Source organism: Camelina sativa, chromosome 4 (genome assembly GCF_000633955.1).
Source record: "Camelina sativa cultivar DH55 chromosome 4, Cs, whole genome shotgun sequence".
Classification (NCBI taxonomy): Eukaryota; Viridiplantae; Streptophyta; class Magnoliopsida; order Brassicales; family Brassicaceae; genus Camelina; species Camelina sativa.
This window is the reverse complement of record NC_025688.1, coordinates 24026236-24052666: the sequence shown is the minus strand read 5'-3', so window position 1 is coordinate 24052666 and position 26431 is coordinate 24026236. Positions and strand designations below refer to the sequence as shown.

General features: G+C 36.6%; 7 protein-coding genes across 8 annotated transcripts in view; 4 read left to right on the top strand and 3 right to left on the bottom strand.

Moving 5' to 3' along the window:
* Positions 1-3163, bottom strand: part of LOC104782152 (ABC transporter G family member 33-like) — a 6929-nt gene extending 3766 nt beyond the window's left edge. The window contains exons 1-12 of the mRNA XM_010507007.2: positions 2727-3163; positions 2534-2657; positions 2363-2448; positions 2185-2269; positions 1927-2086; positions 1774-1850; positions 1638-1691; positions 1467-1557; positions 1077-1378; positions 720-1001; positions 322-635; positions 15-218 (exon numbers count right to left, since the gene is read on the bottom strand). Coding sequence (XP_010505309.1) covers positions 15-218; positions 322-635; positions 720-1001; positions 1077-1378; positions 1467-1557; positions 1638-1691; positions 1774-1850; positions 1927-2086; positions 2185-2269; positions 2363-2448; positions 2534-2657; positions 2727-3082 — 2135 coding nt within the window. The 5' untranslated portion in view covers positions 3083-3163. The remainder of the gene's footprint in view (positions 1-14; positions 219-321; positions 636-719; positions 1002-1076; positions 1379-1466; positions 1558-1637; positions 1692-1773; positions 1851-1926; positions 2087-2184; positions 2270-2362; positions 2449-2533; positions 2658-2726) is intronic.
* LOC104782150 (40S ribosomal protein S5-1) lies at positions 4462-6057 on the top strand. The gene is made up of 4 exons (XM_010507004.2): positions 4462-4664; positions 5140-5411; positions 5524-5727; positions 5830-6057. Exons 1-4 carry the CDS (start codon positions 4572-4574, stop codon positions 5882-5884), a joined length of 624 nt encoding a protein of 207 aa, XP_010505306.1. The 5' UTR covers positions 4462-4571; the 3' UTR covers positions 5885-6057.
* On the bottom strand, positions 6811-9299 carry LOC104782149 (WRKY transcription factor 44-like). Of its 2 annotated transcripts, none has more exons than XM_010507002.2 (5): positions 9044-9299; positions 8418-8690; positions 8200-8316; positions 7469-8121; positions 6811-7384 (listed from the first exon to the last, which is right to left on the bottom strand). In XM_010507002.2, the coding sequence occupies exons 2-5, from the start codon at positions 8628-8630 to the stop codon at positions 7081-7083; spliced, it is 1287 nt and encodes a 428-aa protein (XP_010505304.1). In that variant the 5' UTR covers positions 8631-8690; positions 9044-9299; the 3' UTR covers positions 6811-7080. The 2 variants fall into 2 exon arrangements, with proteins under 2 accessions (XP_010505304.1, XP_010505305.1); XM_010507003.2 differs by having other exon boundaries at positions 7469-8115.
* On the bottom strand, positions 10655-12429 carry LOC104782148 (adenylate kinase 1, chloroplastic-like). The gene is made up of 4 exons (XM_010507001.1): positions 12010-12429; positions 11557-11697; positions 11176-11448; positions 10655-11076 (listed from the first exon to the last, which is right to left on the bottom strand). Exons 1-4 carry the CDS (start codon positions 12301-12303, stop codon positions 10933-10935), a joined length of 852 nt encoding a protein of 283 aa, XP_010505303.1. The 5' UTR covers positions 12304-12429; the 3' UTR covers positions 10655-10932.
* Positions 12590-14382, top strand: LOC104782147 (thioredoxin-like protein AAED1, chloroplastic). The gene is made up of 9 exons (XM_010506999.2): positions 12590-12810; positions 12896-13028; positions 13133-13178; positions 13280-13339; positions 13424-13460; positions 13562-13641; positions 13733-13824; positions 13923-13983; positions 14114-14382. The coding sequence occupies exons 1-9, from the start codon at positions 12630-12632 to the stop codon at positions 14171-14173; spliced, it is 750 nt and encodes a 249-aa protein (XP_010505301.1). The 5' UTR covers positions 12590-12629; the 3' UTR covers positions 14174-14382.
* On the top strand, positions 14656-17244 carry LOC104782146 (pentatricopeptide repeat-containing protein At2g37230-like). The gene has a single exon (XM_010506998.2). It carries the CDS (start codon positions 14782-14784, stop codon positions 17062-17064), a length of 2283 nt encoding a protein of 760 aa, XP_010505300.1. The 5' UTR covers positions 14656-14781; the 3' UTR covers positions 17065-17244.
* Positions 17924-19854, top strand: LOC104782145 (RNA-binding protein CP29B, chloroplastic-like). Its single transcript, XM_010506997.2, has 5 exons — positions 17924-18344; positions 18524-18625; positions 18920-19252; positions 19351-19463; positions 19551-19854. Exons 1-4 carry the CDS (start codon positions 17973-17975, stop codon positions 19414-19416), a joined length of 873 nt encoding a protein of 290 aa, XP_010505299.1. The 5' UTR covers positions 17924-17972; the 3' UTR covers positions 19417-19463; positions 19551-19854.

Below are 26431 nucleotides of genomic sequence, written 5' to 3'. Positions count from 1 at the left end.
AAGGGAACTTTCGAACAAGATAAAAAAAAAAAAAAAAAAAGAGAGTAAAAATCTTACTATAGGGGATGGCGAAACCGGCGAATACAAAGGTAAGTAACATGACAAAGCTACCAGCTGCCAATGAAGCAACTCCTGTCTGAAATATTGCAGCTATACACCGGAACATGGAAATCGATGTGAAGTGAACAGCAAAGAGTAGAATGAACTGTCGGAAGAACCTGAAACATCGATCAAAGATCATACATTACATTTTTCTGTCATTCTCAGGCTTGGATTGTGACTAGAACAGGGAACAAGCAAGAGAGGATTGCAAAATCTCACCGGTAAGCTTCAGGAGTGTATCCGATGACATAGTAAGTGAGGCAGGTCCAAACGAGAGATTCAATGAAGGATAGAGGGACTTTTAATACAGTTGCAGGGATTGAATAAGCCCAAGCTGGATAGAAACAAAGTTGCTTCTGCTTGTAGAACACGGAAAGGCGTTGAACAGTCATAGACAGCTCTGGAATACCATCAACCAGAAGAACAACAGTTGCAAAAAAGAGGCAACTCATGTAAGAATTCCCATGAATGATATCTATGTCCATACGTGTTCGAATAAACACAGTCATTGTGAGGATTGCGGATATAACAAGCTGTGCAACAAAAACAAGAAGGATCCTTCAGAAAAAGAAGACAAAAGGAGAGAGATATCTACAGAAAGAAAGAATGTAATTAACCTGAAATGTCTTGAAGAGGTAGACGAAATAGTTTCTCTTCATGAGAAGAAACTCTCTTGAGATGCATGCTTTGAACAGCTCCCACTTTGGAAGAGAATACACATTGAATGAAAGAGCATCTTTGTGAGTTTTTGATTTATCATATGGCTTAGAGAGGGTTTCCTCAATTTTTCTTCCAATCTCTAAGTCCTTGAATCTCTTTGACAATGTGTCTACTGAGACAAAGCTATGGGGTAAGTCATGGTGCAGCCAGTACTGTCCTTGGTCCTTCCTAGATATAACCTGCAAAGTAAAAACAAGTCAGGACCATGGGAAAGAAAATTTCAATGTCAAGGAACAGAGTTTTTGGATTTTTACCTCCTGGAGAAAGTCTGCAACACCTTTCCTTTCTGGGCATTGAAATTCACATGCCTCGAAGAATTTTAATACCTCGTCGCGTGGACCTTGATACACAATTTTGCCTTCAGCCATCAGCACAATATCGTCAAAGAGGTCATATGATTCTGGAGCAGGTTGTAGAAGGGAAACAAACACAGTTGCGTTGGTAATGTGAGCTAGTTGCTGAAGAGACTTGACAATCTGAAATGCCGTGGAACTGTCTAAGCCGTTTGTTATTTCATCCATGAACAGAGCTTTGGTTGGACCAACCATCATCTCAGCTGTTAAACACTGATTTTTTTAGAATACATGCCATACCAACTAAAAGATGACTTGTTTTGGAGGATTCTTGGTTATGAACTTATTAACCTGTGGTAAGACGCTTCTTTTGCCCTCCGGATATGCCTCTTCTCATCGCATTTCCAACCAATGTTTCTGCACAAATGTCAAGCCCGAGGATCTGAAGATTTCATACAAGACACAATTAAGAAGCTAATCTAGAGGACTAGAAGTCTGAACAGTATCAGAGAAAAGAACTACCTTCAAAATGTAATCTGTTTGGACACTTCTTTTAATTCCTTTAACTGATATAGCCTGCACAATGAGAATACAAAAGGAATCAAAACCAATAGCTCAAGTTCAAAGATCAGTTTCAACTTAAGCCTCAAGAGTGAACCTTCATGTAAGCATCTATTTCTGAGTCAGGAATGATTCCACCATCCTTTTCTCTTTTACTGAGCTCCATCATGATATCTGTTTCAGCAGAGGAAATATATCTTTCACCAAAACCGTTTAGAGATTGTTTCGAAAAGAGCATGAAAATATCTACCTGTTCGCCTACCAACACCTTGACAACGAGCTGAGAAGTCAATTGTTTCCCTCACAGTCATCTCTGCAATATGAAGATCATGTTGACTTATATACGCTGATGTTTTCTGAGGAACAACTTCGTTCAGTCCGTGTCCATTGTAAGATATTTCACCAGAAATCTATAGAAGATAAAGGAGAAAAAAAGAGACATGAGTTCACACATCTGCAGCATAAGCATTCAAAATAAGCATTCGAAAGAAGAAAAAAGATCTGTAACCTTTAGATTCTTTTCCAAATTTCCAGACAGGGTTTTAAGAAAAGTAGTTTTTCCACATCCAGGAGGACCAAGCAACAATGTTAACCTTGAGAATCAAGAAGAGACATTAGTTGATTGCATTACACAATGCTCATAACTTGGATCAAAAGAAAGTTCCTTTCGCAAGACTGCAACTAACCTTCCGGGTTTAATGATGCCGCTAACATCGTTAAGTAAGTTTATCTTGGCCTCACGTGTTCTTATACCACTCAGCTTCATCAAGTCCTGAAGAAAAAAGATTAGAATTGGATTCAACCCCAGCCACTACAAAAGTTAAACTCCACATTACATTCTTGAATATATTACTCACTAAGAAAACACGCTTCAAGGAGTTCCATAAAGTTGGAAGTGCCTTCCCTTCAACGACCTCACATTCTGCTTCCACACCTAAATGCTCATACCTCACCTCTATGCTTGGAAACTCCACACCGACCCTGCAGATTTCTTAAGCTCAAGTCTCATACTTTCAAGAAGCAGATTCACAATCATATATAATATTTCACCTGTCCATCCTTGTTCTGATTTTGTTGAGCAGCTTGAGATTATCATTCTCAATGTGTTTGATGAGCTTCTCAATCATTAGATGACGTTCCATGGCTTTAAGCTTGGTGACATCAACGACCTTTTTCCCTTTCTCCGCAGCCTCGGCATGGTTGTCCACCAGAGACGATCGCAGCCGTTTAAAAGTAGGCAAACTCTGGATTTCACCCCATTGCAGAGCATGCTCTGCCTCATCAACACCATGTTCAAGCTCATTTCTTGAAGAGCTGCTCCTGGAACAAGATCCGTTGCTTATTCCAATCTCTGCAAGCTCCATTCTCATTGACATTTGCTCTGTTTCTCCACCCATTTGAGTCATGATGCCTCAACGAGCCCCTAAAGTTCTCTGGTGAGATGCTCACAAGTCACAAGTCAATTATATGATATACGCATTTGACTCATTCTTCTTATGTACGTGTATACTATAATATACGAATATGGAAAATATGTTTCAAACTGTTAGGTGGTGGAAGGTAAAAGGATTGTAACATTCTAACTATCGAAATTCAACACAACATACAGTAATTGTGTTTTTTTTTCTTTCTTTTAAAGATTTGTATAACAACAATGAACAAATTCGATTTGTAGCCGACTAAAAAAAAAAGAAATCGAGTTAAAAAATAATAATTATTACTATTATATTGTGTACCCACCATTTTTAATAAGCAGAAGCAACACTATTAAACAGATAGAAAATAGATAATTTATATTACAATTTACACCTAAAGGTAAGTGAGATGTGACCGGGCGGATTAGTCTAAGACTTAAAGGTATATGATGTGTTTCTTTTGTAATTGTTATCAAATTCTAGTTTCCTTTGGATAGACAGTATTTGTTGACTCTATAGGAAAAAAAAAAAAGAGAACTATCAAAGTGTCTTTCTCAGCTAGCTAGTCTCTGTGAGTGGGCGCACGGATTTGACAAAATAAAACAAGTTTTACAGTTAAAAGTTAATAGTTAGGCAGTATCATAAACCTCATGCTTATTGGCTTGCCGCTAATTATACGCTCCTTTGTAATAATTAAAAGTCACTAAAGACGCACGTCAAAGCCAATATATATGGCTTAATTGATGCGTTTTTTTTGCTCTCGATAGTAATAAAGATATATTGGAGGGTTCACCATCCATCATATCTTATTAGCAAAGTATCATCATCTTTTGCGTTTTAGTGCTAATAAGATATGATGGATGGTGAGACAAAGCAAAAGATGATGATACTTTGTATGGATGGTCATCATTAAAAAGAAGAAGAATGTATTGTTCGTATCTAAGAATAATAGTATTTTTTTTTTACTTAATAAATCAGGTAGGTGGACATTTTGAGAACTTATTCAATCCAACGTTATGATGATGGATGATTAAGAATAAAACTGTCCAGGATTAAATTAGCAAAAAGGAGCTTTTAAACTGTAGTATAATTAGATAAACCTAAACTAGTCGGAATCTTAACACAATTCTATTTTGACATTCCAGATTTCTATTCTTATAGATATATATATATATATATATAAACATTTATATTTATATATTTTAGTTAGGCTTAACATCTCCATCTAACTTAGCATCAAAACTAATCTTCTAATCTAAATCTGTAGGTAAAAAAAAAGCTTAAGTAAGACAAAGCCCAATAGCCCAATATTATAACACATCAAGGCCCAATAAAACCCATTTTATAAACAGAACATTACTTCCTACCTCACTCGTTTCTAGGGTTTCTTCATTAGTGTGCGGAGCTTCCTCTTCTTCTTCAAGCCGCGGCTTAAAAAGATCCCTACTTCTCTCCTCCTTCTCCATCCTCACTCCCAGTCATGGCCGCCGCCGTAGAAATCGACACTGAGATTCAACAACAGCTTACCAACGAGGTCAAGCTCTTCAACCGTTGGAGCTTTGATGATCTTGATGTAATTTTCCTCATCTCTCTCTCTCTCTCTCTCTCTCTCTCTCTCTCTCTCTCTCTCTTTAAACTCTGTAGAGTGTGTGTAACAACAACTCGTAGATTGTGCTGCTACTCTTTTGGTTCTGTTCCAATCGATCTACTCGTTTGCAGTTTTTTCTATAATCTAGATTTAGCTGTAATCTAGCCTTGTTAATGAATCTTATCTCTTGAAATGTGCTAGAAATTGAAATGATTGCTCTGCTCTGATATGAGTACTTTACATTGGCTTCATTGTTTGAGTTAGTTCAAATTGTTTCGCTATAGCTAATAACACTTATTTGGCTCTTGGGATGTTATTTTTTTAATTATATATTAGGGCTTTTTATAGTTTGGATCTCTAAATTGACTTCAAAGGTCATGTTTTTTGTTTGTGTGTGTGTTGCAAAAGATTGAGGCTGATAATTTTGTTGTTTCGATCTGTGTTATCTGTGGATGTGTAGGTTAAAGACATAAGTCTTGTTGACTACATTGGTGTTCAGTCAGCGAAACACGCAACCTTTGTTCCCCACACTGCTGGAAGATACTCTGTCAAGAGGTTCAGAAAGGCTCAATGCCCAATTGTTGAGAGGCTTACAAACTCTCTCATGATGCACGGAAGGAACAACGGTAAGAAGTTGATGGCTGTTAGGATCGTCAAGCATGCTATGGAGATCATCCACCTCTTGACTGACGCCAACCCGATTCAAATTATCATTGATGCCATTGTTAACAGGTAATTTTAAGATTGTGCTATCGAAACAACCTGTTGTTTTCTTGCGTGCGTGCGTGCTTCTTCTATGAACGTTTTTTTTTCTCATGATGTTTGTTTTCTTTGTGTGAACCAGTGGTCCTCGTGAGGATGCTACCAGGATTGGATCTGCTGGTGTGGTTAGGAGACAGGCTGTTGATATCTCTCCTCTAAGACGTGTCAACCAAGCGATCTTCCTGCTCACCACTGGTGCACGTGAAGCTGCCTTTAGAAACATCAAGACAATTGCTGAGTGCCTTGCTGATGAACTCATCAATGCTGGCAAGGGATCTTCCAACAGGTAAATAAATACACACTCATCTACATTGTGTCTTTCTTCATGTCTTTGCATTTGTATCGGTTAGAAGCTAATAATAGTATCTGCTCTTCTCTTCTCTTGCAGCTATGCCATCAAGAAGAAAGATGAGATTGAGAGGGTTGCCAAGGCCAATCGTTAAGGGATCGTCCTTTCCTTTATGTTTGCATTATATCAAAGAGTTTTTGTGCTGTTTCCATTAGCTTTGGATATGTTTCAGATGATCTCTCTATCTTTAATGAAGTTTTGACGCTTGAATCGACTTGGGATCTTGATCAATCAAACATTTTCATATTTAAAACTATTTCATCTATATATTTCTGATTTAAAAGTTCTATAAATTATGATTGTTTGATATATGGTACCCATCTTCAAGAATTATAGTTTCCAATTTGCAGCTATTCTTCAAATAGAAAATGTAAATGATGGTGCAATTGTGTTCCAACTTCCAACCCAAGAAAATATCTTTTGAGACTCGGCTAATATTTCGAATCTTTAAGGACCCAACTAAACACTGCTTAGTGTTGCTGCTTGACTAGTTTGGCAATCATTCCATATGACAGACTGACACTAATTTATGTGACATTCCTGGATGGTGCCAATCATGTTTAAATATGCGTGCATGACTATGAGAATGTTACGAATCATACTCAAGTGACGCAGAGGGGCTTCTTAATATCGAGACATGGCCGACCTTTTCAATCCCCATCTACCAGGTATGATCTCAGTATTAGTTTATGTATCCCTTCAGTTCAGACCGCAAAAATATACTCATCTAGCAGCAGATAGGTTATAGCTCATTAAGCTTATGAGTTTATCTTTTATTTCTTGGATAAGAAGTACGATACCAACGTTAGGGGATTTAGTGGATTCGATAAACCACTAATGTAAGTGAGGCATATCAGTCGAAAGTGCATTATGTTTAACAAAGAGAGGGAAAAAAGGAAATGGTACTCTGAAACCAAATTTCTCGAGTCCAATCAACCCACCATCCATGTAGGAAGTTACAATACCAATTTCTTGATTCTATCATGAGGACACCTAAAATGTAACTTTTTTTTTTTTTTTTTGGTTTTGTTAAAATAACATCAGTCTTCTTATCCTTACAATCTTAATGTAAATAAAAATAGATTCACACGATTAATTAACTACTGTGGTATAAAGATCGAAGAAAAATACATGAATGGGATTAAATGGATTGCTTAGAAAGTTGTGGGAAGCTAAATGGGTAAAAGAGAAAATGGTGATTGTGTATACCAATTTGCTTTCTCTTTTTTTCTATTTCTTAACTTAAAAAGAAATAGAAAAAAAGAGAAAGCATGAATGCATCAAAATGTCTTACTTAGAAAGCTGTGGAGAGTTAAAAGGAAGAGTAGAGGAGGAAGTTGGAGGGTTCAAGAGCAAATGATGATTATGTTTACCCTCGTAGGTTGTAATGAAAGCTCTAGGATCATCACTCGCTCTCTCAACATGTTTTCTTGCTCTGCAATTAGCACTCGTGCATCTGTAATAACTTCTTGGATACGCATTGCCTCCCACCACTTTTTGTCCGTACTTCCTCCACCTGAATCCATCTTCAAGACTGTCTGATTCCACCGAGCCTTGCGATACTCCTGCTTCACTCGATTGCTTCTCGTTCTTCCTGTCGTCAAAATACAAAGTCAATACAAGAAATGCTAACAACACAAACGTGTAAACTAGAGTTTGAAACAAGCCCTAGTCTTACCTTCTTTTGTTTCTGTTTGGATCATCAAGCTCTCCTCCGTTGCTTCCTTCATCACACTGGCTACTTCTGCAACCAGTATCCGAAGTTCCGGCATTCGAATTTGTCGATTTTGGAACCGCAAACTCGAATGGTGTAATAACACAACCCTCATTCATCTCCTCTGTTCCTGTTTTAGAAGATTCATTGCTTTGATTGCTCCAAAGAGAAGAATAGAGACTATTGGTAGGGTCTTGTCCCATTGATCCTTCAGAAGCAACCGCTTTTGGTGGTTTCTGAAACCCTGAAGAGGTTGTTGATGAAGCGCGCCGTGGAAGAGGACAAGACGGCTTTGAGTGATTATGCTCACCTTGATACACAATCTCTGAAACTTGACCTTCCACTGATCTCTCTACTTTCTTCTTCACCGGACATTTGGGATGTGTGCATTTGTAATAACTCCTCGGACACTCACTCCCTTTAACTTGCTTCTGTCCGTATTTCCTCCAGTTGTATCCATCCACTGAAGATCTGTCCCCAATAGATGTCTCTGGTTCCGTAAAGGATGGAACTTTCTGGACTAAATTAGGACCCGCTCGATATGTAGTTTGGCTCACAATCTTCCCATAGGCTACTGCTTCGGGTTGTCTCCAAGTCTGCTGCATGTTCCCCTGAAGCTAAAGAAAACAAAAGAGTGTTAAAACGACTAGGAAATATCCGTAGTCAGTGATCTTTTAGCTTTGGAAACTACTTACCATATTAGCCAATGCAGAGACGGTTGCTTTGGAGACAAGCTTTGCTTTCGGTTTATAAACAACGTAGCTTTTGCTATCTGAATCATCACAAGACTTTCCATTACTGTTTCCTTCGACCTAGAATTATCAGAAAGAGTGTTGAGTCAAGACCACAATGCAGAAGATTCAGAAAGAAGATAGCAATGCCAAGAATTAAAGAGACAACTCGAGATCGATACCCGTGGACATGAGACCGAAGCTGCAACTGGCTGGTTGAACCTCAAAGTCTTTGGTCTTATAGCAGCGTCTACAATGTCATGGCAATTAGATTGAGGAGATACGGTAACTGAATTAGTGAGAAGCTCAGTGAAATTCCTGAAGCTTGTACTTGAAGAAGGCCTTGAGGCCACTGGTTTTGCTATTACCACTCTTTCACCCTCCTTCACCTCCATTACTCGACCTTAACCAGTGCCAAAGTCAAAAAATCCTAGAAAGGCACCGTTTCTATGAGCCTGAACAAAAACATGTATTCCACATTCTGTAAGAGATATTTCTCATGATTCTAAGTTATGACCAACTCGTTAATCTATAACTAAAAAGACAAAACTCATTTGCCCAATTTAGGAAAGGAAAAGATGGAGCAAGATCAAAGATCAAACAAAAGTGATTGAAGAAACATCAATTCCCAAATCCAATCATAAAAAAAATCTCTCGATCTATAAAACTTTTAAAAATAGTTGCAAATAATAAGATAAGAAAAGAAACTTGATGATACACATGTGCCCATATAATCTACAATCATAACAAAACAAAAAAAACAGAAACGCCAAAAGAGAGAGAAATCGAAGTAGTAAGTAGTACTCACGGTGAGAATGCCAAGAAAAAAAACTGAACTTGTGAAAAGGATTTGAGAGGAAACCCTATTTCAAGAGAGTTAGGATCCAAGAAGCATATCCGAATCCGGTTTACACGATGATTGCAATATGATATTCATATACCCTTCGTACGATGAGAGAGTTCGTTGAGCTTTGGCCGACACTGTAACGTATACACGTGTCACTTTAGGGAATTCTTGGATGGATCAAGGTCCGTTTAGTCTATATTGATGATGAAGAAGCTCATGAAAAGGAAAGAGAGAGAGAGATGTGAGAAAGAATAAGATGGTCGTCACTCGTTGAACGTTAGTTGAGTTTAGAAAGTTAGTTGGAAAACGTTGCCAGAATAGAAACGCCATCGTTTCGCTTTTTAGTTGACAAGTCACAGCGACCAAAAAATGTCTTATATTGGTTGTTGACACGCGCGCCAACTTGTTTTGTTCCTAGCAAACACGTGAACAGAACCATACCAACCTATATTTTTTATCTTAAACTAAACCGAACCAAATTAAATCCGGTTTATTACGGTCATGTTGTTCTTCTCCCCCTTTCGTATTTTTACCAACCTTACTGTTTGTAACTTTGTATATGGAACTGAAAGTAAAATATTATTAAATACCACTGCCCAATGATCATTTAAAAAACATATTTATGTAAACTACCTATCGTTGTTTTACTTTTGTTAGCTTGCAATATTCAACAATATATTGGACATTTCAACGGATATATTAGAGTTGATATTTATTAATTGTCTAACTAATTAGTTAGGTTCTTAGTTAAGAAGATTGTTGAAGCTTAATCAATGTATGTATAAACACACTTGTACACAGTTTCAGTTTTATGGAGAAATCTCCTTCTCCTATTAACTCTCATCTCGACTTCTTCATCTTCTTGTTGTGATTCCTCGAAGGTTTTGCATTAGTCATTTTTACTATTGGAAATTTAGAATTCAATTCGTCAAAGTTTTGAAATTATAAACTAATACAATTATTTCGTTCTTGACAATAATTGGTTTGTCAAGTTTTCGACTCCTACAGTGAAATGAGAGTTTTAAACCGATTGGTATGTGTCTAAACTCTAAAAACTAATTATCACAGCTTTGATTAATCAACTGGAACATCAACCTGGCTAGCAAGTCTTGCATTACAAAGTCAAAGGCAATTGAAGTACGTGATTGTCATTGCGATTTGGCCTTTAGCTACAACGGGTTATGTCCGGTTTAGCCATTCAATCGAACAAAGTTATACGTTTGGATCTGTGATTTTAGTTGCAACTAGCTACGTCCGGTTTAGCCTTTCAATTGAATCTTATTTCACCGTTCAGTAGAAGAAGAATCACAAGGGCAGCAAACGGAAAAACGTAAGATAGGTTTTGAGATCACATAAAAGTAAAAAGAGTATATAATACACAAGTGCCACTAATACAGTAAAAAGAGTATATAATACACAAGTGCCACTAATTAGTATCGATTCGATGATGTAAGGAACATTTCTATCCCGCACCGCCAATTCTAGGACAGTCAAGAGCTGGTTAACCAGCCAGCTCGGCCAGCCGCAATATCATCACATTCGCCAACAAAACATACCACAAGAGCATAAAGATTGATCACGAAGCACATAACAAGTAGTGTAAATGTATTGATACAATCCTGTATTATCAACTAGCAAGCTCAAACAATCATTGGATACAGAAAATTTCTCTCATGGAGCCGAAATCACGGGCTCGTGGAAAGATAATAATGTGTATGATTATTTCTATTGAGGTAAAAAACAATCTAAAGGTGTTCCTTTTTCTTACTTTTTATTTCCAACACAAAATTGATGAGGCATATGTCTTCCACATGCAAAGAATTTAAATACCGGGGAGATTTGATTGTGAACTATGCCACGGCAGACTGTTTCTCTTCGTACTCATCAAGCCTTAAGGCTTCTAATAGCCTTGGCCAAGACTCCGGGATGCCTCCAGGTAAGTCAAACTCCATTAGCTTTCCCTTGTTACGGTAGTATTCTTCAAGAGGCTGGCTCTGCATATATATAGAAAGAAAGACACTGATCAACACTTAAATAATTTATCAAGTCAGACATTCGTACACTAGAAACAGAACAACAATAAAGGGCCTTACCGTTTCGCTGTATATACGAAGCCTTGCTTTGACAACCTCTTCAGTATCATCAGCTCGAGTGATGAGCTTTGACATACAGTTAGGTGGAGGCATTAGCGGATCCATGCTAATAGCAGGTCTTCCATTCTCACCCTTTAAGTTGATGTGAGCGATATTAAAACCTTTACCACATTGATTACAGGTTCTCCTCCCAAGGCATTTCTCAACCAAAACTTCCTCAGGTAGCTTCAAATTCACCACCAAATCGATGTCAGTTACATCTCCCAGTATTTCCTGAAACAAAAAGACAATCCAATGTTAGAAACGTTGATGGAGATTGAGAATCAAAACTTGCTCAATATGATTTAAAGATGTAAAAACCAATGTCCAATGATAACTTACAGCTTGTCTCATGGTCCTCGGAAAGCCATCAAGAATAAACCCTGATTCACCTTTGGCTTCACCAGCCTCAAGTCTCTTGGACAATAAGTCAACTATAATCTCATCAGACACCAATTTCCCCTGGTTCACAATCTCCGATAGCTGCATCAGAAACATCCAAATGATCATTACAAGTGATTCTTTAGCTCTAATACAAAGAAACAAAACAAAGCCATTGACTTTAATGTATACAAATAGATCCGTTGTGATGCTAATCAAATGTAATCAGAAACACTTTAAAGTGGAGTTAGGTCACTAGATCTGTAACGAGATATATTAAATTCTTCAGATCCAATGAAAAGATGTTAATTTCAGACTACTTGGATCCAAATTCGAACATAGAAGAGATCTTCATCTCACAACTCAATCACAGCAATAGAAAAGAGAAAGCAAAAAAAAAAAAAAAGGTCGCACCTTTTGGGAGAGAGGTCCAGAAGAAGCTAGCGCCTCACGGACGAGATCACCGGTAGCGATATGAGGAACACCGAGAAGGGTCGAAAGTCTACTAGCGTAAGTACCTTTTCCAACACCAGGACACCCAAGAAACACCCACTGAACATTCCTATCTTTCGCAGCAACCTTACGAGCTCCGCCGCCGTGAAGAAACGGCGAAGGAGTTGACGACGCGTGGCTAGCTTCGGTGGAGTAGAATCTGTTACCGAAACCAAAGAGGGAGGAGGATCTCGCCACACGCACTATTCTCGCCATTGCAGATATAGAAAATGCAGAGAGAGAGAGAGATAGAAGCAGCGGCTTGGGCTTGGTGTGAGCTTGAGATGAGATTTGAGAGCTTTTTTTTACCCTAAAGAAGAACGCGCACGAACATATCCGACGTGGCATATGCTCTTTAGATTCTTTTCCCGTTTTGCCCTAAACTTATCCGACGTGGCATATGACTTTTTCTAACTGATCATGCTTACGTCGTCGGACACGTGTGCTAACCCAACTCCACGAGATTAACCAACGGTCTGAGAAAATTCGATTTAATTGAGATTTTTTTTTTTTTTTTCTTCAGCTCTCTCAAGGAAGCAACAATGGCGGTTTCTCTATCGTCACCATCGTCGTCGGCGATCAATTCCATAACTCTACAGCCAAAGCTGAAGGTGGTTCATGGATTAAGAACAGTACTTCCTGGTTACTCGGTCAAATCTCACTTTCGTAGTGTCTCTCTACGGCGTAGGGCTGTTGTTGTGTCAGCCATTACTGGCGCTTCAGGTGAGTTTTATTAAAGTGTTTAGATGAAACTGAGTGTCAAGATTCTATATTTCTTACTATGTTAATAACGATTTTATCGAAACAGGAACTGGGATTGGGAAAGAGACTGCTGGTTTGTTAGATAAAGTGAAAGTCTTGGATTTGAGAGGAAATGAGGTTCAGATTTCTGATTTATGGAAAGATAGGAAGGCTGTTGTTGCATTTGCTCGTCATTTTGGGTTTGGTTTAATCTTTTTTTGGAATTTCTTATTTAGGTTTTGATGAATTTGGTGTTTTTTAATTGCTTATCTAAGATTTGGTTTGTTTAATGTTTTTATTTCAGATGCGTGCTCTGTCGGAAACGAGCAGCTTATCTTGCAGAAAAGAAGGTAACAGCTTGATCTTTGGGTTTCTAAAAGATTGGTCATTTATAAAAATTGAAGTCATTGAGTGAGTGAGTGAGTGAGTGATACATTTGAGATTGTGTTAGGATGTGATGGATGCATCTGGTGTGGCTCTTGTTCTGATCGGACCAGGAAGTATCGATCAGGTAATTAACATATTTTTGAATATAGAGTTACTGTAAGCAGCTTTCAACTGTTGATTCTCACGTTTATAACCATCATCTATGCAGGCTAATACTTTTGTGGAACAGACTAATTTCAAAGGAGGTTTGTTTTGATTCTCAATTAGCTTTTGGATACTCAAAAAGACAGGTGAATGCATTTTATGAGAATTACTCATCTAATTTTCAGTCAATTTCGTTTCTCAGAGGTTTATGCAGATCCAAACCACGCATCATACGAGGCGCTAGAGTTTGTTTCAGGGGTTACTGTGACATTTACCCCCAAAGTAAAGTGACTTCCTAACTTAGCATAATTATTAGGTAACCAAAATGTTATGTGCCTTTGTGGTCTAAGTAGCTGCTGTGGTATTGTTATAGGCTGCTATGAAGATAATAGAGTCTTACATGGAAGGATACCGCCAAGACTGGAAACTCTCCTTTATGAAAGATACAGTAGAAAGGGGCGGCTGGTAGGTTAAGAGAGTGTCTGAATCATTCCTTCCGGATAACTTTCCAGTTTCTTTATCAACAATGTGTTTGATTAATGTTCTCACGAGAACTCGTGCAGGCAACAAGGCGGAATCCTAGTTGCTGGACCTGGAAAAGATAACATCTCTTACATCCGCAAGGTTATCTTCTTCTTCTTCTTTTTGTGGATTTTGTGTTTTACAACCGTGTCATGTAATACTGATGTAAGACGAGTCTCCAATTTCCAAGCTCATGACTGTAACTAAACTATTTATTTGGGGAACATTTCAGGACAAAGAAGCCGGAGATGACCCACCTATTCAAGAGATCTTAAAAGCGTGTTGCGCTTGAAAGAATCCACAAACATAGTTTATAAAATAAAAAAGTGGCATCCTTTTTCTTACCATAGAATCAAATCTCTCCTCTTTCTCTTCTGCTTCACAAGTCACAACACAATGTATCAAAAAATATGAACATAGTGAAGGAGATTGATTTGTTTATATATGTTTTGTACAATAAAACATGGTGAAGTAGCTTTATACAAACGGTATACACATACATTTCTAGTTTTGCCAAAAAAAGTGAATCTCAATTACTTGTTTTCCTCGAAAGCTTAAAAAATTGGTTTATGATTTCAAATTTTGATCACTTTCATATGATTGATCAACAAGAAGTTCAAAACTAGTTCGTTCTATGAATAGAGAGATTGGTTTGGGCCTATGCTATTAATACACCTGAACCGGGCTTGATTATAACAATAAACGGACCGGGTTCAAGTTCAACCCGACCCGGAGAAAGATCTCGGATCCCCCCCCTAAACCCTACCCATCACTAAAACTCTCTCACTGTCTTCTCCTTCGCTCTTTCTCACTCAGCTCTTTCATGTCGAATTGAAAATTTATCAGAAATTCGGAACACAAAGATCATATACACGAAGGCTCCATTTCAGATTACAGGAAATGGCTTTCATTTCCAGATCTAAACCCTATCAATCAAAAGCTAGGGTTTATCTCTCACTTCCCAGATCGTCAAACTCTTCATTCCTCTCGCTCTCCCGTTTCTTCAGCTCAATCGAAGACATCAAAACTTCAGGAGACGCAAACCCAGAAACCCAAACCGCAGACGCAAACCCCGAGACGAAGAAGAACCATCCTCCGGGTTCTTCAACGGAGACGAGGCCGATTAGGGAGAGGTTCCAACGAGGTAAGCGTCAAAACCATGAAAAGCTAGAGGATACAATATGTAGAATGATGGATAACCGTGCTTGGACGACACGTTTACAGAACTCGATCCGAGATCTTGTACCTGAATGGGATCATTCTCTAGTGTATAACGTCTTGCACGGTGCTAAGAAACTTGAGCACGCTCTTCAGTTTTTCCGGTGGACTGAGAGATCTGGTTTGATTAGTCATGATAGAGATACGCATATGAAAATGATTAAGATGTTGGGTGAGGTTCACAAGGTTAACTATGCTCGGTGTATTATACTGGAAATGCCTGAAAAGGGTGTTCCTTGGGATGAGGATATGTTTGTGGTGCTCATTGAGAGTTACGGCAAAGCTGGTATTGTGCAAGAGTCTGTTAAGATCTTTCAGAAGATGAAAGATTTGGGTGTGGAGAGGACGGTTAAGTCTTATAATACTCTGTTTAAGGTGATTTTGAGGCGTGGTCGGTATATGATGGCGAAACGGTATTTTAATAAGATGGTAAGTGAAGGTGTTGAGCCAACTAGGCACACTTACAATCTAATGCTGTGGGGGTTCTTTTTGTCTTTGAGGTTAGAGACTGCGTTGAGGTTCTTTGAAGATATGAAAACTCGAGGGATCTCGCCTGATGCTGTTACGTATAACACTATGATTAATGGGTACTGCCGGTTTAAGAAGATGGATGAGGCTGAGAAGTTGTTTGTGGAGATGAAAGGGGATAACATTGAGCCTAGTGTTGTGAGTTACACCACGATGATTAAAGGATATCTTTCTGTGTACCGAGTTGATGATGGGTTGAGAATCTTTGAGGAGATGAGATCTTCTGGTATTGAGCCAAATGCTACGACGTATTCGACGTTGTTGCCAGGTTTGTGTGATGCTGGGAAAATGGTGGAGGCTAAGAATATTTTGAAGAATATGATGGCGAAACACATTGCTCCAAAAGATAACTCGATCTTCCTTAAGCTTTTGGTTGCTCAGAGCAAAGCTGGGGATATGGCAGCAGCTACTGAGGTGCTTAAAGCCATGGCTACACTGAATGTTCCAGCAGAAGCAGGACATTACGGTGTCTTGATCGAGAATCAGTGCAAGGCTAATGCATACAATCGTGCTATCAAGCTTTTAGACACGCTACTTGAGAAAGAGGTCATATTGAGGCATCAGGATACTCTGGAAATGGAGCCCAGCGCTTTTAACCGGATCATCGAGTATTTGTGCAACAATGGCCAAACGTCGAAAGCAGAGGTGCTTTTCAGGCAGCTGATGAAAAGAGGTGTTCAAGACCAAGATGCCTTGAACAATCTAATCCGTGGGCATGCAAAAGAAGGAAACCCGGATTCTAGTTACGAGATTCTGAAGATTATGTCGAGGAGAGGTGTCCCTAGAGAATCAAACGCATATGAGCTGCTCATCAAGAGCTACATGAGCAAAGGTGAGCCTGGAGACGCGAAAACCGCACTGGACAGCATGGTCGAAGATGGGCATGTCCCGGATTCATCACTTTTCAGGTCAGTTATTGAGAGTTTGTTTGAAGATGGTAGGGTGCAGACAGCAAGCCGTGTGATGATGATCATGATAGATAAAAACGTTGGCATCGAAGAAAACATGGATTTGATTGCCAAGATCTTGGAAGCTCTGTTAATGAGAGGTCACGTAGAAGAAGCCCTCGGACGTATAGATCTTCTGAACCAAAACGGACACACAGCTGATCTGGACAGCCTCTTATCTGTTCTGAGCGAGAAAGGAAAGACGATTGCAGCATTGAAGCTGTTAGATTTCGGGTTGGAGAGGGATCTCAGCTTAGAGTTTTCAAGCTACGACAAAGTGTTGGATGCGCTTTTAGGAGCTGGGAAGACACTGAATGCGTACTCGGTTCTGTGTAAGATCATGGGGAAAGGAAGTGCAACAGATTGGAAGAGCTGTGATGAACTGATCAAGAGCTTGAACCAGGAAGGGAACACAAAGCAAGCTGATGTTCTTTCTAGAATGATCAAAAAGGGACAAGAAATCAAGAAACAAAACACTGTTTCTTTATAGAAACGTAAACAAGTGATTGATTCTTTCTTAGTTCTTCTTTCGTTTGTTAGTTCAAGAACTGCAAACTTTTGTTATCCAAATAAATCCTTTGTTCTGAAACTTGTTTTGAAGGAGACGTTTGTATAATCAGTTCTTTTTGGTAGGGAACTGTCTTGTTTTCTGATTTACAGTTTTTAACTACTGTGAATCTTTATTTCGTTTTGAAGTCGTTAAAGTACGTAAAACAGACTTTTCACTTTTCATTTCTTTATCTCTGGAACAAGTTGAAAGATCCGTGCTGGAACAAGGAGTTGTGTTGCATCTTCCATTGGCTTTTAGTAAAAAATATCTTATCTTCTCATAGATTTTTTTGTTTGCCCTTAGCACGAGACGTGCCATCTCCACTGTCCATCCAAAATTCAACGGTCCAGATCTCATCTCATCCATCATCACAACTTCATATTATGACAAGTAGTTAGTAGAGAGACTGTCCCAATTAAACCACAACCAAACACACAACTAGTTTAACTGAGAAAAAAAGCACAATATATTCACAAAAATTATTTGGAAAAGTAAAATTACAAAAAGCATACTAATTGGGATATTTAACTAATATATACTATTAAACTTTTAAAGAAAAACCAGAAAAATTAAAGATGTTTCTGAATTTTGAGAAATATAAAGCAGAAATCAGGATATTTAGACAACAATTTATAAGTTTGAGGTAAAATTTAGAAAATAAAAATAATTTGAGATATTTATGCAAAAAAGCTAAATATTTTTTTTTTCCATTTTGCGCATAAATATCGAAGACACTGCATCTTATCTCCACTCTCAAATCCTTCTTTCACCCAAAAACCCCTAAAAAAAAAAAAAAAAAAAAAAAAAAAAAAACCTTATCTCTTCTTCTTCCTCTCAGTAGTGTTCCAATGGCTGCTTCAGCTTCTTCTCTCGCTCTCTCAACCTTCAAACCTAAATCCCTTCCTTTCTGCGTCTCTAGACCAGCCTCCGCTTCTCTCTTACCTCCTTCCCTTTCCTTTAAACTCAATCCCGAGTCCGTTTCCGTCTCCATCTCCGCCAAATGGAGCAGCTCTTCTCGCTTCGTCCGTAACGTCGCTGTTTCCTCAGACTTCGAGGTCGAAGAAGATGGTTTCGCTGACGACGACGCGCCCGCGGCGCCCCAGCAGGAGCAATCTTTCTCTGCTGACCTTAAACTCTTTGTTGGTAACCTTCCGTTCAACGTTGACAGTGCTCAGCTCGCTCAGCTATTTGAGAGTGCTGGGAATGTTGAGATGGTTGAGGTAATTTGATTTAGGGTTTTTATTACCCAATTTTTGTGAATAAAGAACTGTGCTTTTTAGGGGTTTGCAAATGTGTGGTTACAGTAAGATCCTGAGAACTAGACAAAGATGATAACTTTGTTTGATTTTTGTTATTTGAGATTTATTGTTTTTTTGGTTATTTGTTTGTTTGTTTGTAGGTTATCTATGACAAAATAACAGGACGAAGCAGGGGTTTTGGATTCGTGACTATGTCTTCAGTTTCTGAGGTTGAGGCTGCTGCTCAGCAGTTCAATGGCTATGTAAGAAGATACTTCACTCTCTCTACCTTACTCTAATCTTCGATTGTTGGATTAAGATATTAATTCTATGAGGGTTTTTATCCTTTATTGTTTGGTATGAGTTTGTGTTTTGGTGTTACTTGATGTGTTTAATTAGTTCCTTCTATATTCCTGTGATAAGCTGTGTTAGTGTATTGAAAATGAAAACTTTTTCTTAGGTGACATGTAATGATAAAGCCTGAACCTTTGTGTTGTTGTTCACATTGCATAAACTTTTTGTTGCTTTAGTTAAATCCTGTTTATGTGAAACTGCAGGAGTTGGATGGTAGACCATTGAGAGTTAACGCGGGACCTCCTCCACCAAAGAGGGAAGATGGTTTCTCCAGAGGTCCCAGAAGCAGCTTTGGAGGCTCAGGTTCTGGATATGGAGGAGGTTCTAATGCTGGTTCAGGAAACCGTGTTTACGTGGGTAATCTTTCTTGGGGAGTCGACGACATGGCTCTTGAGAGTTTGTTCGCGGAGCAAGGAAAGGTTGTTGAGGCTAGAGTCATCTATGACAGGGACAGTGGTCGATCCAAGGGTTTTGGGTTTGTGACATACAACTCTTCTCAAGAGGTCCAAAATGCCATCAATTCCTTGAATGGAGCTGTAAGTATCTTTTACTCTTACTTGTACCAATATAGCAAGAGGTGATCAAATCTAACAACTGTTTTTGAGTCTTGACATACTTTTACTGTGTTCTATAGGATTTGGATGGCAGACAAATTAGAGTCTCAGAAGCTGAGGCTAGGCCTCCAAGGCGCCAATTTTGAGCACCTTATCTATGGCCTCCTATTCTCAAAAACGCATATTCTGGAGGGTATGACTCAACACTAATGTATTTATAGATGGGCTCTTTGCCTTTAACTATTTGATGACTGATATATTGAGTTATGAAATGTAACAGGTGCTTCGAAGCAGAGAGGATTTGTGAGATGATGGCAGTTTCAGACGGTACTAAGCTCTTAGCTTCGCCTATGTTTGTTGCCTTTGGATGCACGAAGGTCGTAAAGGAATGGGTCTTTTAATTTTTTGAGAAACATATAATTAAGATAAAACCGGAGAGACGGTGTTCTTTGTCTGTCTGAATGCTGCCATTGACTGCTTCGCTTTGGTTTTGGTTCAAATTTTCTCTCTATTTTTTGTGGTCGTCTTAATGCTTCTCTGTTTTTCAATCCTCTGAGCAAATGAATATGAAATACTAAAATCAAGCAATGTCTAAAATCGAACCAATACAATTTGAGGTGGAATGAACAAAGTATCTCCAGAGTTTGCAGCTTGTCTATCGTTCCTTTAAAAGGAAAGAGACTGATACCTGCGTTTAGCCGATAAGTCAACACAATCAACTGATCAAATAACTCAATTGGTTCACATAGCCCAAATGTTAAATGTAGTGTGGACTTAAATAACAAAAATCCCTAAGTTTGAATAGAGAGTAATTGTAGTTGAATATACTAAGAGGATAGGCTTTTTAGCATTTGGTCCATTTAGTTTAGGTGGTAGACCATTGAGCATTTGATGAGTTCAATTGGTCTGTCACTCTGTCCTATGAATTTGGTATTCAGAGTTTATATGACTCAAGTTTCATGAAACATCGCTAATGTAGTAGGATAGTATATATGAGTTTTTAGGTAGCACATACGAATAAAAAGGGTTTTGAGTTTAAGTTGTAATGTTATTTTTGGTTAATAATGGGCTGCTGCACAGCTTGTTGGCCCGTTTGAGAACAGCTTTGTTTGAGAGACTTCTTGTTGATCCAGAGTCTTCTCCTTCTTCTTTGTTGTGATAGAAGCTAAAGTAAAGCATCCGAAACGTCTTATTTTCATATATTCACAATTTGACGTCAAAATATAGATATCTACGTGTAATATTTTTTTTGTTGTTGCAGAAACGTGAAAGATATACACTTTGGAAGCAGTTTATGAATTATGATGATGATGAAGGGCATCACTTGCTTTCCATTGCCGATAGACGTACGTAGTTCTGTTGGTAATGATGCTACCCACAAAACGTTGATGTTGTCCCAATCTCGTTCCATAAGTACAATCTCTTACAAGTTACAACAAAGCATAAACTTTCTTTTTTTTTTTTTGGTTTAAACAAAGCATAAACTTTGTTATATAGATTGTTTACTTTTATTAAATCAGCTAAAAGGATAGTTTTTACAAAGCTCCCAATGATCATATATAGACTATCGGGGCCTTGTGTCTTAGACACCTTAGCATGAAACATTTACGTAGGATTCCTACTTTATGGGGCTCCACTTAAAAGATATTACTCATTTGAATCATAGAAAGTTAAAAAAGAAATTATTGCATAACATATTAATCAAGAAGGCAAACAAAAGTGAGATCCTTTAAATTGTAACAGTAAAACTATTAGCAAATTGTAGTAAATAAAGTAAAGCTGTCGTTAAAAGTAATAGACAAACTACATAATAAAAATAGGAAGATGAATTTGGTTTAGGTGACGCCAAACAGTTTCTTTTCATTGAATTAATTCTTTTTACTTTTTCTTTTTTTTTGTGTTTTCAGTTTTATTTATGGTTCGACTTCGTTTTGTGTTTCGTATGGAATCACAATTATCTCATAAGCGGCCCTGAGGACTATACATATATAAAACACTAATAGGAGTTTAATTCTTTTTCAAATTGAAGCATGCAAAACAGAAAGCACAAAGGAGTTGAACCTCTATGACAAACGAAAGCCTAACAAGAAAGCAAAGCCGAAAGCCCAAACAAAAAGAAAGCAAATGGTTTTGTAGTCAGCTTTTGTGTGTTGTAGCTTTGTGTTTGATATATAGATTTGCTTAAGCTTGATCCGAAAAGACTTATATAAGCTAAAATAAATAAGTTTACGTTTGCCCCATTTATTTGAAATAATAAAACTCCAGTACTGCTGCTAGCAAATTAAATACCTTGAGGTTCTTATAACATAGATACATCTCTGAAAGTATAAAGAATATTTCTCGTCGATAGTTTGAAGGAAAATATTGACAACTTGTAATAATGTAATTAAAAAAACAACTAGGTATATATATATATATACACTATATACTAATATACTATACTATATAATTAGGAGTGATGGAGAATTTCGTAAAATGTTTATATCTAAAAGAAAAGATGAAGTAATATTAGGGTTTTGAATATGCCAAGCCGTGAGTTATGGGCCACACACAGCTTTGTAACTCTGGTCAGCGCAAGTAGACCCTCTTTGACTTGTGAACCTCATTCCATTAGGCATGAACATGTTCCATGTTTGCTCCTTTGGTGAATCCTATGAATCATATTACAAGACATTTTCAACCATATTTATGTAGCAAACTGATGTCGATGCATGCTTTTCTAATTATTTGTCGATATTTCTTTTCCGAAATAACATATTCTCCACGTATTTATTAACTATTTCAATCCTTGTTTTTTCTAGGCACTATATATTTCAGAAAGGGGACTTGATCGGCATGCAATATATATTAGGAATCAATATTTACACTATTTGATTGGCCGTATATATAAGTTTATAACACGATCAATCTCTCAAAAAGAAAAAAAATATTTATAATTGAAACTTAGATATAACTAAGTGATTCATTTATTCTGTTTCTTTAAGGAAAAAGAAAAGCTATGTGTGTGATTCACATGTGTATACAGGAACTAAATAGTTCGAATTGTAGGCGCCCAATATGAACTTGATAAAAAAAAAAAGACAAAAAAAAATGTGTAAAAAAAACAAATGGGGTATAGAGACAGCCGAAAGGTTGAGGGAATTGAAATCAATGTAAGATAATGTCCCCAAAAAACTAAGGACAAACTTAATTCTCCAAAAGAAAGAAAAAAACATATGAATGTCTCTTTGCTTCTTCTCCATCATACGTCTACCACTCTTCTTGCCTACAAATTAGCTCATCTCTCCTTTTGTCTTCATTATGTTATAGAATATACCCTTCACTATACATATATACATTACGTAAACCAAAATGTTTTAAACTGTTGACCCAAGAAAGAAAAGAAGTTTCAATAAATTAAATAAGAGTATGACTCTTTCAATCAATACGATTAGACTGATTCTTTGTTAGGTTTGATTGATGAGAGGAGAGGGTAATTTGAGTTGTTATATTAATTAGTGTGATAAGTGAAAAATGTGATAGAGATTTGACTTTTAAGCAACGGTATTAACTGTCCGACACTTTATGATAACTACTAAACAACGGATTTGTCCATTTCTTAACCTTTGACTGGTCCCTTTTGACCCATTTAAAATCCATGTTCATCTTTTTCTTTCTTGTTTTGTTGTCTCTTTTTGTTTTTTTGTTTTGTTCTTAACATTATAATTCCTTAATTTATGGATTTAGCGTCGGTCCGTAGGGATAAAAACAATGTTAGGAATTCTATTTTCGGTTCGAGGCGGTAAATGTTTTTTTTTTTTGTAAAAGCCATAATTCAAAAATATTGTCGGAATCATATCAACCTTTTTTTGATGGTTTTGCATTAAGTTTGACGTCGTGTTCATTCAAGAATTTTTACCCGGGGTGTAATCATAGTCTCCTACAGAATTTTACGTGGGATGTCCTTTCAAAAGATTTTAAAGTTTTAACAATATAACATAACTAGCTAGTAACTACGTAAAAAAATAATAGGTATCATATTTTCCGAAATATTTCAATCTCCAAAATAAGTTATTTGGTTTAGAGTGTACCACACACGGTAAACCGTTCATGTTTTACCTTTTAACGAAGCAAACAATATCCTCAACCTATATACACCAAACCAAACTAGATCACACACAGGATTAATCTTAAATTCACACCATAATATAGAAGCCAAAAATACTAGTAATATTTCTATACAAATATCTAACAAGATCCAACCAATAATTTAGTACCTGAATAAGCGTTAGATATTTCAGTAACTATTTTTTGTTCTCCTTTTAATCGTGTATATAAGGGATCAATCTTGATCTTTCTAATTATAAAACAAAGTACAAGTTTTGTAGACAACTTTCATGATAGATAGATCGTCAAGATTTGTAATTATCATTGACCGGATATATAATAAGCATACAGGCATTTTCCGATAGAAAGGTAATATATAACAGATACCTCATTCGTTAATTAATTATGATTACCTTCTGAAAGAATAAATTCACTTTTTAATATCAATACAAAGCTATATATTAGTTTAAATATATATTTTTCCAGGTTGGTAAAATAAATAAATAAACAGCTTTTTATTAACTAAAGCTAAAACTGAAAAACGAAAATTTAATACTAATATATTTAATTTCTTCTTCATCTTACTTAACATTCAATTAAATTAAAATAAACATTCAATTTGTCGGGATTGAATACTTTTAACAAAAAAAAATATCATGTCAGATAGAAAGTGTGGAAACTTTTCTGCTTCGTCAGTACTATATATATAATAATAATACATGCATATAATAAATAGATGAGCTTGTATTATACTAATAACTTGGTGCCTCTTTGTCGGTAATATAATTTACTCTCGCTTTTTGACAAAGTTACTTACACAAAAATCGTATTTGAGTATTCGTTTAAATATGAAATGAATAGTTATAAATTCAAAGTTTTAACTGAAGTAATCATAAAACGGTCAACGTTACCCTAAAAATTTAACTGGCTTTTGAACTAAAGTTTCAGCTTTCGGAACTTTTCTAAGTTTAACTGACCTTTTTACTTTTCTTTTTTGTAAATTCAAAAATGTTAAAACGAATGTTGACCATTCCAAGAACATTAAGGATACTCTATAATGAAACTTATAGCCCCTTTTTAAAACAAAATGAACTACATCTCTGGCAACTAGTACTTTCTTTGAAACAACAACAAAAACCAAAGTGTCTTTTTAAAGTAATGTAGAATTCCGTTAAAACTTTGACATCATAACAACCGGTTAAAGAAAAAACATTAACCTTTTGTGTTAAAAAGAAGAATTTGGTCTTCAAAAATATCCACTTTTTGTTTTATCAAAAAAAAAATATATCCACTTTTCGAAGTTCTGTTTTTCTTTGTTTCACAAGACTTCATGTACCCAATTTCATATATATAACCTTTCAATTTAAACAGAATAAAGTATTGTCGAATGGAATTGTGATATCACTGCATCGTCATGGTTACTATAATAAAATAAAAATTGGGTCGGAAGTGAAAACCCCAAGAAGAATGTGGAGGCAAACTAGAGATGAACAAAAAAAAAATGCGCATGCAAGCATGCAGATAATAAAACACAGTAATTTATAAACTTACTTATGTGTTTGTAATCTCTATAACCCCTACATAGAAGGAATGGGCAGCATCTACTCAGATATTGGGATTGCAACTATCTTATTTTTCTTCGTTAAATATTCACACGCTTAAACATATACTATTATAAACAAATAAAGTACATGATTTGTATATTGTAACTGTTTAATTAAGTATAAGAATGTGGGGGTTACTGCTATTCCAAGCCAACAATTCCAATAGGGTTATACCATAGGCTTTGAATTTTTATGAGTATTTCTTATCCGTTTTTAAGCGAAAACTAATTAAAGAAAATACCAAAAGACTAATTAAAAAAAGCTCTCGGACACTCTACCTTAGGATGGAATCAAAGAGGAGATCCTTTCAGAATTTAATAGGTGAAACGATGGAATCTAGGAGAATATTTCTGTTTAAGTGGAACATTTTAAGTTAAGTTATCAGTCCATACTTTATAAACCAACTACAATATGTGACTAGATGTTTATTAATGATGATTAACTTTTACGTTAGTTAGTGAATTTAGAGTTTTGATAATATTGGTTAACATTCGAGGTGTCATCTTTCATAGCGTTCAAGATACAGCCACTTCTAAAGTTATCAACTAGCAAAGTTAGAGTTGGAAATAGATACAGGCATACAGCCACTTCTAATGATTTTTAAAACATTTTGCCCACCAATAGGATTTGAAACGTTAAAACATTATCATCTGTCGAAACTCTATATACACACGTTGTCTGTCTCACACCACAATAAAACGTGGAGTGATAAGACCAAGTGCAATTAGAACAACTTAGTTACACAAGAAGATGGGGCAATGTAAAGAAGTGTTTTCTAGTAAAACTATAAAAAGGTTAAAATGAGAATAGGGGAATAAAAAATAGAAGAAATGTTTCCTATGCAAAGAACAAGAAGAAGGTTGTCTACATAGGGAGGGTGAATTGGGCTACATTGGTAATAAAAGCCATAACTTACTTGTGTTTCTTATTTCAATCATCAATTGGCACATTGCTCCATATCTCAGACATCATCATCTCATTAACTTCCTTATTCTTGATATATATATATATATATATATAAACAAATAAATGTGCGTATATATCTATTGGTGTACCCCATAACATTTCCATGGGTTATTCTTGTCTTAGCTATTTTTTTTTTTTCCTTTTTCTTTATTTTGTTTGCATGAGTATCAGTAAATAACGTTTGTACCCATCTTACTCTGTCCAGATATAAGCTGTCCAATATTGTTTCCCCCAAATTATTGTATTGAAAATGGATTATTTGTCCTGTTCTTGATCAAGGGAATAAAAGTGAGTGAACTTTATCACTGATCAATCAATTTTAAAATCTAAAATGTCTCTTTTGTTTCATTGAAAGCTCTCTTAAAGAAAACTAGCAAGAGGGCTTTACTATATACATGCATAAAAGAAATTTACAGCATATATAACATTGTTACGCGCATATTAGAGAAGTAAATATACACGAGACTATACCATTTTTCATGTCTTGTTCTTATTCATTTGGACA